This window comes from Atta cephalotes, assembly GCF_000143395.1.
Source record: "Atta cephalotes unplaced genomic scaffold scaffold00021, whole genome shotgun sequence".
Taxonomy (NCBI): domain Eukaryota; kingdom Metazoa; phylum Arthropoda; class Insecta; order Hymenoptera; family Formicidae; genus Atta; species Atta cephalotes.
In genome coordinates, this window is record NW_012130085.1 from 3,064,028 (window position 1) to 3,078,213 (window position 14,186).

The 14,186-nt window shown below is 30.8% G+C and overlaps 3 protein-coding genes across 3 annotated transcripts; 2 read left to right on the forward strand and 1 right to left on the reverse strand.

The window, feature by feature from the left end:
* Nucleotides 1-1,791: 1,791 nt before the first annotated feature.
* Nucleotides 1,792-2,942, forward strand: LOC105619453 (transcription initiation factor TFIID subunit 13). Its single transcript, XM_012200970.1, has 3 exons — nt 1,792-1,818; nt 2,184-2,421; nt 2,824-2,942. The coding sequence occupies exons 1-3, from the start codon at nt 1,792-1,794 to the stop codon at nt 2,940-2,942; spliced, it is 384 nt and encodes a 127-aa protein (XP_012056360.1).
* A 927-nt stretch (nt 2,943-3,869) lies between these two features.
* On the reverse strand, nt 3,870-5,531 carry LOC105619375 (protoporphyrinogen oxidase). The gene is made up of 2 exons (XM_012200895.1): nt 4,410-5,531; nt 3,870-4,193 (listed from the first exon to the last, which is right to left on the reverse strand). Exons 1-2 carry the CDS (start codon nt 5,529-5,531, stop codon nt 3,870-3,872), a joined length of 1,446 nt encoding a protein of 481 aa, XP_012056285.1.
* A 1,717-nt stretch (nt 5,532-7,248) lies between these two features.
* Nucleotides 7,249-9,639, forward strand: LOC105619376 (RING finger and CHY zinc finger domain-containing protein 1). The gene is made up of 5 exons (XM_012200896.1): nt 7,249-7,665; nt 8,587-8,904; nt 9,051-9,329; nt 9,425-9,515; nt 9,584-9,639. Exons 1-5 carry the CDS (start codon nt 7,249-7,251, stop codon nt 9,637-9,639), a joined length of 1,161 nt encoding a protein of 386 aa, XP_012056286.1.
* The last annotated feature ends 4,547 nt before the right edge of the window (nt 9,640-14,186 follow it).

A 14,186-nucleotide genomic window follows, 5' to 3' on the forward strand; every position in this document is an offset into this window, starting at 1 on the left:
ACTATAGTAGTAACGAACTAATAGTAATAATACTAAATAATTATATAGGTCGGTCGTCGTAATAGTAATTAATAAATAAAACTAAAATAACTACTTATATATATATATATATATATATATATATATATATATATATTTCTATATAGATTTTTGCTTTAGTATTAATATATATATATAAATAAACTCCTTAATTACAGGAAAAACTTTACGTAATTCGTGTTCGTCGATATTTAATTTTCATTAATTAATATGATACCTGGAGCTCGTAAAACACGTCCATCTCCCTCCGAATTCACCGAGCGAATGCCGAAGTGATGACGTAGTCAACCTCCTTTGTTTCGCCTCGCGCCATTTAGATACGTAACTATTGCATATAAAAAATATTCACGATTTATCCAATTATTCATATTTTACATTTTGACAAACGTATATCATCGTACATTTCGCGCTTTGCTTTGTGGCATCTCTGGCACTTGTTCAATCATATTTTACTTGCATAGTTTTTTAAACGTAATTAATAATTATTCGCACGGAATATTTTTGACATTCCAACATTATGTCAATTTTCATTATTCTTTTCAATGTTTCTCTCATATCTAAATAAAGATTAATATTCCATATATAAATTTATATAAGATACGTGCAAATTTTCTTAATATTGCGAAACAATTTGCGTTAAATTAATACAGTTTTAGCGAAAAGTATTAATATTCTCTGGTGAATAGTAGAGGTCTTTATTGCACGGTTTTTGCTTTATTTCTTAGATTTGTTATTATCGATACGATGATTTCAATACCAATTTCATATTGTTTCAATGTTTAATTGACAATCATTTCTTGTTAGGTAATTAACAATTTATTCGTAAAGAATAAAAATTTATTTCTTAAAAAATGTTTCTTAAAATTATACCAAAAAGATATGTATTAATTATAGAAGATATATCATCTGAAAAATAAACAAAAATTAAAAATTATATTGTTTGGATGCTTAAAAAGCATTATTCGCACAGTCGAAAAATTTAGTTTCTAAAATCAGGAATACATGCGAAGCTCGTTTGTTTTATGTTAGAACGGAATGTATTCATTGTATAAAATTGTTAATTAATGTTTATTTTCTATAAATAAGATTTTTTAAATAAATTTCCTTGTATACTGTTTGCTCTCACTGTATATATAGAATAATAGGAATTACAAATCACTGTTTTATTTCAATTAATATCATATTTTTAATACATAGTACTTATAATTCAATAAATCTCGCATTGTATTAGGTGTAGTAAAAAGAAATCCATTATTTTTCCATTCAATGCAAAAATAATGGATTTCTTTTTACTACACCTAATATATATTGCATTGTAAATGTACAATTTACTGCAATATCCACTTTTTTGCAGTGCTTTTGATGGAAATAAATCGCATTAGTCTGCCGAATTCGCTATAATAGAAATTTCAATAATTTATTTTTATCAGAGGCAGAAAAAAATGGATATTGCAGTAAATTGTATATTTAAATTATATAGTTTACATCCATTTCTTCAGAGGCCAGTAGTGCGCGGGATATTTTGCGGTTATAGGAAAAAGCTCTCATATCCTCTCTCAGCTCTCTCAGGTTTCTGTCTGATGTGATAAATTGTGAAATCGATTGATAAAATAATATTTATTTATGTATTTAAGGATAGGAAACATTAAAAATAATTATGTGGTTGGCTAAGATGTAAAAGAAAAATACAAAGACAAGCAAAATTATTGGAAAATTTTAAACTTAAATAACCTACAAATAACCTACAAAACGATGTCTGCAGAAGAAAATTTTGAACAGGTGTTTACTTTTATTATTTTTCTTACATAAATTTAAGTTTCATTATTATATTTATGAATATAAATAATATTATATACATTATAAATTTGTAATATAAATAAAACCGAATACATTGTGAATTTCCTGTGAAAACACTAATTAACATTATAAAATAAAATTAATTTACATTATATGTTTTTCTAAATATAGTTTATAGACGATTAATTAAAAGAAGTAAATATATTTTTCTAAAAAAAAGTCCATTCAGGGAATACTTTATAATTTTATATAATATAATAATAAGTTTTTGTAAATAATTGGAAATCAATTATTTATTATATTTTTATATTTTTCTCGCTATATACTTATACTGGTTATGTTGACAGTTTGAGGATGAAGAGGCAGAAATTCCAATTGGTGGGACTTTGCCTGGAGGAAGAAAACGGCTCTTCTCCAAGGAACTGCGCTGTATGATGTATGGTTTCGGCGACGACCAGAATCCTTATACAGAAAGCGTTGACCTGTTGGAGGATTTGGTTATCGAATTCATAACAGAGATGACACATCGAGCCATGGAGATTGGACGCACAGGACGAGTTCAAGTAGAAGATATTGTATTTTTAGGTAAGAGAATTTTATATTTAATTCATATTAAAAAATATTCTTAATTCTTCTGGTGGTAAAGAGGGTCGGATGTAATCTCCAGCTTTGTCTACTTTACAGAATCCATGCACTTTAACAAAAGAAGTTTCATAATATATATTATTCTTTTAAAAACTTCTTTTTATCTATTTTGTTATATTGATTAGATGAAATATGAACAAAATAACATCCAGAGTTGGATTCAATCCGACTTTTTTGGATATCTTGAGAATTCACCTTATTATAAAAGGAGATACCTAAATATTTAAATAAATATGTAAAATAAATAAATTCTAAGCTTTCTGTTTCTGATATTTTTAATATATTATTTTTTCCAGTTTATAATTTATTAATTTGTTTATAGTTTATGTTTCTTACTTGCAGTAAGAAAGGATTCCAGGAAATATGCCAGAGTGAAAGATCTTTTAACAATGAACGAGGAACTTAAGAAAGCAAGAAAAGCTTTTGACGAGGTTAAATATGCAGGTACTGTCAAAGATTAACATATGATTGTAATGTTATATCCATCAACGAGAGAGAATGTAAAATTTGAATGCATATAAGTTTGTATTAATCTACTTGAATCATTTGTTTAATTAATTAAGTTTATTTAATTAATCTTTCAAATCAGCATGTTCAATTTGCAAGTAGTATTAATGCAGTCTGTTTGGTTACATAATTGCTCCGCATATACATCTCGAGCAAAGCAATTGTTTTTGATTAATTACATTTATTGCTGGGATAACGTCGCTTTAGTTTGCAATAACATTATATAATTGTTTGTAGACACTTTATTACTATCTTTTGTTACAGATAAATAGCCAAATTTTTTTATGTTCCTAAATATAAACTGCTCAACTATACAAAAAAAAGCAGTAGATAAAATATTTTTTAATAAATAAATAATAAAATATTAAAATAATTTTACACTACTGCAAAATATGTTAATTGATAAGAACATAATGAAAAGGAGAAAATATCATTTTTGAGAAATGCCTTTTTTATATCATACAACAGCAACAAAACAAGTTTTTTTTGTTAACTCTTCGGAAAATTTTATACATATATATTTATAATTTTATATATATATGCTTTATTTGTACATTAATACCTTCAATAAAGTTACATTATATTTCACAGAATAACATACACTGTACGTTTAATACAAATACAACTCTTCGTAAAATATATTTTCGTATTTTCATTTTTGCACAACAAAATAATTTACTATTATACTATTATTATATTATCATTTAAATTACGGACTATGTTTCATTCAAAGATTATATTTTTATTTTAACTTTGTAACATGATTTTTTTGCATGGTTTGGTATGATTCAGCATGTACAGTGTTTGCATGTAGATTTTCTTTATTTATTTTTTATGTATGCCGTTATTAGCTACCATTTTCGAATCAAGCGATTCTGCAGTTATTTTACAACATCACGAACGGCCTGTTTTGCTGACAGAATAACATCATTGAGTCCCACACCTTGATAAGAAGAACCGCACAATGCCAGAGGAATATGGTGCGCGGAAATATAATCGTGGATGCGTTTTACACGGGCATTATGACCCACGACGTGCTGCGGAATACAATCCTTGAGAACGGCAACGTTGTATGCGATTGGTTCCTCTTCGATTTGTAAGATATTCTTGGTGTGACTAATCGCCGTCGTTAACAATTGTTCTTTCGATGGATTTGGCCCGAAATATTTCTCGAACCACGCACCTCCCATCATCACCGTCAATACCTAAATCATAGTCATATTTTATACGTTAATTTATTATCATTGAAAAATATTTTTTTTACATGTTGCATAATTTATAATTCTCACAGTGTTGTATATACATAAAAATAAAAGTTATATTAGAAATGAAGATTGAATCTTACTGTGAGTGAATTAACTAAAAAATTAACAGCCATAGAAATGAGCAAACAGTAAAATGTTGTTTGGAGATATGCATACTGTGGAAGATCCAGGGAATACGCAGGAGTCAAAGATTACACCTAGCAGAGGTAGATTTTCTTTTGGTGGAACGAGGAAGCCGAATGCTTGCAAAGGTAATACATCTCCCTGGAATTCAAGATTAACTACTCCGACCGTCACGGTAGGTATTGCTTTCAATTCCGCCGACAGTCTAGGATGTTGTTCTTGCAACAACTCAGCCAAGTCCTTTGCACATAAGCTTGAAATAACGCGCGAACATTCCTGAAGATCGCCATTAACTGACAGTTCTATGCGATCTGATTTAAATGTAAGTTTTTCACACTTTTTCTCGGTCTGTACTATCACTCCTCGACTCTTTACATAATCAGCTAGAGTTAAAGGTAATTGCTCGAGTCCTCCTTGCAAGCCCCATGCCATCCAATGTTCGTTTTGCGCTCTCTTCGCCAAGGTCGATGATCTTACTGCAAGCTTTATGTCCGCGTTATTCTTCGCTGTATTATTCTTATCTTTCGATTTTGAAAAAAACTTTTTCAATTGTTTTACTACCAAGCCTTTCACTATAGAGCCATGTTTCTGTTCTGCCTCAAACAGTGATTTGAGTAGAAAATTGACGCTTATCTCACGTGCGTCTCCCGCACAGATCCCACAGATCATAGGGCTGATGCAATTATCTGCAATATCCTGACCCAATCTCCTCTGAACGAAGCTATGAATGCTTTCATCCTCCTTAGATACTTTAGGAGCCCTCAAATCTGTCCATATGCGATTTATCAAGGGACGATCTAGCAACGAGACTGTCTTGAAGATACCTTTTAAGGTATTTGGTAGAACATGCAATGCCTTATCCATGTAAATCAATCGATTCTTTGCCACAGAATGATTCAGATCGGCATGAATTAATTTGTCATTTAATTGTAGATCCTCTACCAAATTAAGGGTGTTTTTTCCAGGTAAACCAAATGCTCTTATAGTTCTTGGCCCTTGTTCGAAAATCGCTCCACTTGGTGAGCTTCTGCTACGTATCCACCCTCCCAAGCGACTAGAAGCCTCCAGTAAAATGATAGACGAAAGTCTTGCATCGTTAACAGCATAATATGCTGCTGACAGCCCTGATATGCCACCTCCTAGTATTACTGTCATTTCAATAGTCCAACAAAATAAATAATCTTAATACAATAATCAGCAGTTAGCACAATATTAAGTGATTAACAAATAGAACTTTACAATATTTTATTATACATATTTATATAAATACATATTTATATGTAAATATTTATTATTATTGTATAAAATAAGAAACAACTTTGTCGAAATAAACTCATGCTAAATCATCTGTAGAATAATGATGTATTTAGTGCGTCTTATAGAAGTGTTACTGAAAAAATAACAGAAACAACGATAAAATAATTAATTTTTATAAAGTTTTTAAAAAGGCGCTTTAGAGATAACTAAGGTTATGTTTAACAAGCAGAAACACGTGCGAAATGCGAGATCGCTCCTTTTAACTGTCATTATGTTTATCTTTTTGCTTCACTTTCTATTTTCGCTCCCTTTAAATCAAATTTCTAAATGAAATGCAATTGTTTTCTCTCAAATAAAACATTCTATAAAAAAAAAATCACAGCTATAATACGTAAGAAGACTTGTGTGACTGTCAATGTCTGCACTCTGCAGCGCATTTGATTCATCTGCTATCGAATATTTCCAGATACAAATTTTATTTATTTATGCATCATGTCTCGCAGTTGTGTAACACTTCGATTAACAAGAAAAATAAGAGTGAAAAATATTGAAAGAAATATCAGTTTATCATACAAAAAATGTAATAGAATATCTATCATTCGTGAGGGGAAAAACCCGTCATTAATAAATTCGTACAAGTATTTGTGCTAAATAATCGATTGATACAATCTATATAGATTCTATATTTTTCTTTTATTAATATAATTTTAAATAAAACGTTTTATAAGTTCTATATTTAAATAATACTTTTCCAATAATTTAAATAATAATTTAATATCCTATTTTTTTTCATATCTTTTGTTATTTGAAAAAATTTCAAAAAAAATCACCGGAGAAGATAGAGGTTCTTTCTCGGCGATTTTAATTTCCCGGGAAAATAATATTAATTCCAATAATCAGTTAATCACGATGCACGAGTTGTACCTAAGCTATGGTCAAAGTCTCGCTACAAATGCTTTGAAGCGTTTGCTGGACCAATTAGAAGAAAGAATTTTGCAAACTGACCAATTAAAAAAACGTTTGCAACATCGTTGACTATATCCCTAGACACGCAAAGTCACACGACGTCGTTGAATATACAACATGCACTCGTATGAGCGAGGATTGGTGGTCTCTCATGGTCTCTGGAATTGACCATTGATTGACGTCGCCGTGTCACCCGTTTCGTGAGATGTTGCAACAGTAGAGTGAGTAAACGTGAACAAACGCCAGTCAGCAAAGAAAACTGCACTCTATATGTGTACATGGAGTGTGATGAGTGCAAGCTTACTTCACACAAGTCTACGGATCATTCCTCGCGACTCACGACAAAGTCATCGCGGATCGACCTCGTTTTCTCAGAATCTTTCCGACGCTTCCCGCGCGCCGACCTTTAACTGGCCCTGAAGTCGAATCGAGCCGAATATTCTCGTCGCGTGTTTTCCGAGATACAGTGTACACGGTATTCTCTTTGATTCTCGTGTTATTTGAGTTGATCGACAAAAGAACAAGAACGGAGACGACGAGGACAAGGACGAGAGGTGCGAGATGCACCGGCATTAATCGACGAAAAGGTCGCGTCTTGGGTCGATGAGACCGAACGACGGGAAAGGATAGCAGAATCAGGCACGTCGGTATGCAGAACAACGACAGCGAGAAGACGCACACCGCCACGGATCGCGACGACGAGGCGTCGAATAGCGACGGCGTCGCCGAGGAAGCCGTCGGAGATCGCGACGATGAGGCGCCGAGTCACGACGGCGCTGAAGAGACATCCGCGGATCACGAGAGTGACGATCCGGATTGTGGCGAGGGTACCGTCGTGAAACCCACTGTCGACGACGAGGATCCGAATCGCGACACCGAACAAGTCGCTGACGTTACCAGCACGGATCGCGATGATAGGGATCGCAAGGATACGCGGAAGTCCGTATCGAAAAAGGGAGACTGTGTTTGGACCATGTATCTCCCATCCACCTCGGGGAAGGAGACGCTGGCCGTTTCAAACAATAATTACGGCTGCGAACACTACAAGCGAAAATCCAAATTCGTGGTAAGTTCGAGGATGGTCTGATGTTTTGTGACATCTTCAAGTGGATTATCGGATGTTTATTTATAAAATCTAATAATTTAGCTCTTGTTAAATGTTAAAGAAGTAGTATATTGAATTTTACTTTACGCATTATCCTGGATTAGTACAGCTTTAAAAAAGGCACTTCATATAAAATATCTAAATGCTGTGTTATAATTAACTTTCACAATGAAACATAACACATGTATATTCTGTTAAATCATGTAATATTATTGGATGTCTTAATTATTTAAAATATTTACATATTCTTATATCTAACTTTGCAAAAAATCTAATAATTTAGCTTAAAAAATGTTCAAGAAATAGTCATATGGTGAATTTGTATCACTTGCATTGTAATAGATTAATATATATCAAAAAGACTGCTCTATATAAAGTATCTAAATATAGTGATAATAAATAATAATAATCAACTTTGACAATGAAATAATACATTTATATATACATGTTAAATAATGTAATCAATATTGAGAATTTGTTTAAAATATTTATATATATATATACACTTTTATATTATAACTTTATTAATTTCATGTATAACAACATTCTTTAGTATACACTAATCTAATATAATGCAAGTGACTGAATTTGCTATTAAAAAGTCTAAAATTGATTTTTATTGTAAAATAGGATATAAAACATTTTATTATAGTTTTTTTAAGAAAAGAATATTCTAATTTAAATACCACTTAAATAGAATTTAAATGTCGAGTAATATCTATTTTGATTTATGACTATTAACAACTAATCTTGAGAATCTTATCTTTTTATTTCCTTTTATATATATAAATTCTTATATAAATAATGAATGTAATAATAATAAAAAGTATATATTTTGTTTCTCAATGAATTGATTTTCTTTCCGTATTTAATCTATTACAGACTCCATGCTGCAATAAGGTGTATACCTGTCGGTTTTGTCACGACGAGCAGGAGGCACACACAGTGAATAGGAAAGAAGTTACAGAATTAATATGCGTTCTTTGTGATACTCGTCAATCTGTTCAAGCTACTTGTCAAAATTGTCATTGTCAATTTGGCAAATATACATGCCTAGAATGCAATCTTTTTGATGACGAGGATAAGAATCAGTATCATTGCGACGGATGCGGAATATGTAGAGTCGGTGGTCGTGACAAATTCTTTCACTGTGCTAAATGCAACATGTGCTTGCCCATCCAGTTACAAAATGGGCATACAGTAAGAATATATATAACGCAAAATGCATGTTTGCGTGATAAAAGTATTGTATATATTCTATTCAAAATACACAGAATTGAGCGCTATTATTATATGCAGTTTGCAGTTATTATATAAACGTTATTAAAATAAATTTTGTTTTACAGTGCATAGAAAATGTATCGCATTCCAATTGTCCCGTGTGTCTGGAAGACATTCACACGAGTCGTATACCATGTCACATTCCCGATTGTGGACATCTGCTTCACCGTATGTGTTTTGAGGAATTATTGAACTCGGGACATTACGCTTGCCCGTCTTGTCAGGTGTCACTCTTAGACATGACGGATTTGTGGAAATACCTGGACGCGGAAGTGTCGCTGACACCAATGCCGGAGGAATATAACGACTGTAAAACCGATATCTTATGTAAAGACTGCCACGAGGTCAAATCTACTTCTTCATATTGTACATATATCCCAAATGCTGAGGCGTGGAAAATAATTAAAAGATATTAATGGCAAGATACCTGTTATTTCAGGAATCTACAGTAAAGTTTCACATCGTCGGATTGAAGTGCTTAAATTGTGGTAGCTACAATACCTGTAGGATAAAAGGTTCCCCTTGTTCAGGTGACGATCAATTGCTAATTGATTATTTTATGTGGACGATTATGTGAATTTTCAATAATTTCACACAGATCCCGATGCTCTAAATGAAGCAGCTGGTATTACAGAAGAGAAAGAAGGATCGTAAAACCAAAGTTCGGAATATTATCCGAAATTATCCAACGATCGTGGAAGGAATATACTATAATAGTAATGATAGGAGAGTATTTGTATTTTAGAATTTTATCTTTATTTCATCTTTTTTGTAGCAAATTGCACTTTTTTGCCTTCGTAGTACCTTTCGATCAAAAATAGTATTTTTTTGTTTAATCGAAGTTAAACCATAGTAAAAATTAAATATTTGTTAAATGTGTGTGACCACTAATATTATCAAAACTAATGCATAATATGCTTTCGATAAATGATTTTATGACACGCTGTAGCACAATCACAGAGATTCAGTATAATTTTGTTATAACATAATTATATTAACAAAAAATATTTCTACAAAATGGTTTGTTTATTAAATTGTTAATTTAATTACAACATCAATTGTTAGAAACAACAGTTGATGAAGCGATCAACATGAGAATATTTTGCAGATAATCCATTTTTGCACACATTATGTTTATGAAGATGTCGATTTTTTATATTTTTATTGTTTTTATCTTATATAGACAGGATATTCCAGAATTATCGCGCAATATTTCAGGTATAGTTGATAAATTCGTAATCGAGTTTTGTAACAAAACTATGTTGATATATTTCACTTTGTTGTATTTTTCAATTTCCAACAATAAATATTTTTGTAATTATAACTTATACATTCCTTTTTACAGCTCAAAAGTAGTTGTGATTATTGCACATTTCTAGGAAAAAATTGAATCCAAATTGTTCCAAAATTATCGATGAAAATTCTGTGCGATATTTGGATATTCTGCACATTTTCTACGTCTGGCTACATTTATTTTCAAAATAGCAACTGCATTAATTAACTACTAATTACGCCTAAGAAAATAATTGTGAAATGGCACATGTGTGTGCGTGTATGTGCGTGTGTGTGTGTGCGTGTGTTGAAAGATAAAAAAAATAATATGAAATATCTTCAAATTTTTCATATTAAACAGTATAGCACGATGTCACCCTATTGTGAGTAAAATTATATGCTCTACATATAACATTCTATACTAATTTTTCGTAAATCATATCTACAAAATCTTATCATTAACAGTGAATATATATGAATAATAATTCATATATATCCAGTATCCTTGTCATATGAACTGGCCTAATTTGATTGTACTCTAACAACACATTACACATAAGTTGATGATGAAACAAGAGAAACATGCATGTATTATGTAGAAACAAGAGCCTGATAAATTTCCGTTCATAAATTGGTTGGAAGTTTCCAGCTTTTCTTACACATTCTATTTTATTTAGGAAAAGATCTCATTTAGTCGTAATCTAGTCGCAGAAGATTGAGCATATATTACTGCTCATACTATGATTTTTTCTCGGTAAGTGTGAATGTTTTGTACAAATGGCTGCGTTTAAGAAAAAAAGCAGTTTTGCAACTGTTGTAAAATTCTTTAATATATTTGGTTTATTCATTGGTACAAAAATTGGTATATAACGTATACTATATTATATCGAGTAAAGCTTTCCTCAGAGAGGACGTTTTAAAATATAGTAGACAGTAAAGAACTAAATAAAATCACATTTAAAAATTTTACAACAGTTGTAAAACTGTTCTATCTGCAGTTATTGAATCCATTGGGTGGCACACACTACTGCAATAAAATATATCAATGTAGTGAATATAATTAGAGAAAAGTACTTTTTCGTTGAATAATGCTAGGATATTATGTATGTATCAATGCATTTCGATGTGCATATATTGAATTTGCATTTCTCCCAAGAAAAGCATTTCTCTAGCAGCTAATATAATATATCTTTAATAAATTTGTGTAATCTAGTGTAATTGTATACATATGCAATATCTAGGTGGAATACTCGAACAATCATGGCATTAATTATGAATATGCTATCTTGTCATGTTTGATAAAAAAAAATTTCTAATTACCAAATAGTTGCTGTCAAATATAGCTCATATACTTTATGATAAACGTTTTAAAACATTCGGTAAGCATGACGGTTTTGTTTAAAGCTGAGATTTGATATAGTTTCGTGTAATTATTTTAAATCCTGAAAGTCAAATATCATTGGAGATGCAATTTTTCAAAATTTAAGCAAATCGATATCAGTAGCTTCAACTTCATTCCATTTATTGCACTTTAGTGAATATTAGTAATATTTTAATGACATTTTTAGTGATGTTTTAGTGATATTACAGTGATATTTTTAATAAATATTGAGCGGTCTTTAAAAATTATAGATTTTTTAAATATAAATGTTATAAAAATTAACAACATGAATGCAAAAATATGGAATATTTTTTTAGACTGCTTGATATATTATGTTATATTGTTATATTATGTTATGTTGTTATAATTCTATACATTAGTAATTAATAATTGTCATATTCATTAATGTTTTTCATTTATTATACATATACATATATGTATATGTGTATGTGTATCGTGTGTGTGTGTGTGTGTGTGTGTGTGTGTGTGTGTGTGTGTGTTTTAGGAATAATATTAATGAATGCTATGATAATTACATTTAATTGTATAATATTGCTGTTCCATTGAAACAACTTTATTGATGTTAAATGTTAAATTTACCTGTTTAGGATCTATCAACAGGTTAAAGACATCTTGTGTTTGTGTCTAATCAGCATTAAAAAAAACTTTGTGACACAGAACGATATATATAGATTCTATTGTGATATTATCACGATTTTATTCACTTGTAAATTAAATATGAATTACAAAGGCTCTTTGTACATAATGGTTGCAATAATGATTTTGTTTTATATTACGTATAATATACTATTGTGTATCAAATAAATTAATTATATAATTTTATTGTTTTAACTTTCCCATATAAAAGAGAGAGAAGAGAAAGAGATGATACGAAGTGATACTTGCATGAAAGAAAAAAATATAAATAAGTTTTGTAGATATTCGCGTTTATTCTCTCTCTTTCAGGTGTCTGCATTAAAATCTCATCATGATGAGGAAATGGAAGCAGGATTTTATTCTATGAAGGAATGATTTCCGTCTGCCAGATATCTCCCAGAAATCGCCTCTGGTGTAAATATAATGTCACGAAATAAATAACGATGTTTAATTATCTAACGAGTTTAACTCATTTTCCCTTCAATTCCAAATATGCAGACTGAAATCATTCTCTCACAAGGATGGAGTTTATAGGAAAAATTGTAAATAAAATTACAAAATTATATATAGTAGCCTACTTATTATCCAATATGTGGACGCGAAAGATTTATTATTGTATTCGTATTACACCTTGATGAGAATGGCGCGACAGAATAAAGTCGATAAAGTGCAACAACCCCCGTAATTTCAGATGGAAATTCGGCTGCACTGTGGTTTTCATATATGTTACGTGTAAGCGAATTCAACAAATTGCACTCGACGCGTCCAAAATTATCGACGGTATCTACAACGACGCATAACTTCGTACAACGACGAGAAATCATCTTAACCCTACAATGCGCATATGGGTTAAATTTGTATAGAACCTAATCTCTTTTTTATCTTTTATACAGAACTAATTTATTAATTCACATTTTCAGTACTCTTTCGATAGTACCCTATTCAGAAGTGGATCCAGGAATCCAACTTAAAAAGAAACTAGCATATATAAAATTGGATATATATCCAGTATTATTTATGCTTTAGTTATGTGTGTGCATATATATATATATATATATATATATACATACACACACACACACACACACACATTTATGCACATATATACATATAAATATATAGTGAGATATATACGTATCTCATGAGATATATTACATATATATGCTATATATTTGTATGTATGTAATGAACATATGATCTATTAATGTGTTTACAGTTTATATTTATTTATTTTTTACATATAAACGTACTTATAAATATCTTCAAAAAGCAACCACAAAATATAGAACAATCTTACAAAGCGATATAATGTTTACATTTGTAAATCAGTGAAACAGCTACTTCTTCGCTCTACCCTTTTTGTTATGTACATAGTTTTTTTTCACAAGAAGAGGCAAAATAATTTACTTTTCCTAGCGCCCTCTAATTCCGAAAATAAATCATGAATCATTCAGTATACTTTTTTGTCGAAACGAGTACGTAGTTGGAAACGCAAATTTTCTAAAAAAAAAGAAAAAAAAGAAAAAAAAAGATATTCGAGAGATAGAGGAAAGTATCCATTTCTATTAGATCCACACCTGATTCAGTCACTATCCAGAACTTCCCTGAAAGAGTGATATTTATTTTCGCTGTTTTCTTCAAAGTATCCTCTTTTTACCCAGCGCAGTGTAGAGTTAATCCACGCATATCGAGGTCAACCGATCGAATTCGTTGCTTAATTTACCTCTCGAATTCATAGCGCGTGAAATAACCGATAGTGATCGTGCATTCCTGAAACGGAACGGCCTTACATCTTCATCTACGACTAGTTTAATGACAATTCTTTTGTACCACAAAGTGCGACCGAGCGCCGGTATTCCGCTTTTCACATTCCTTTTCCTTTTTTTCTTCT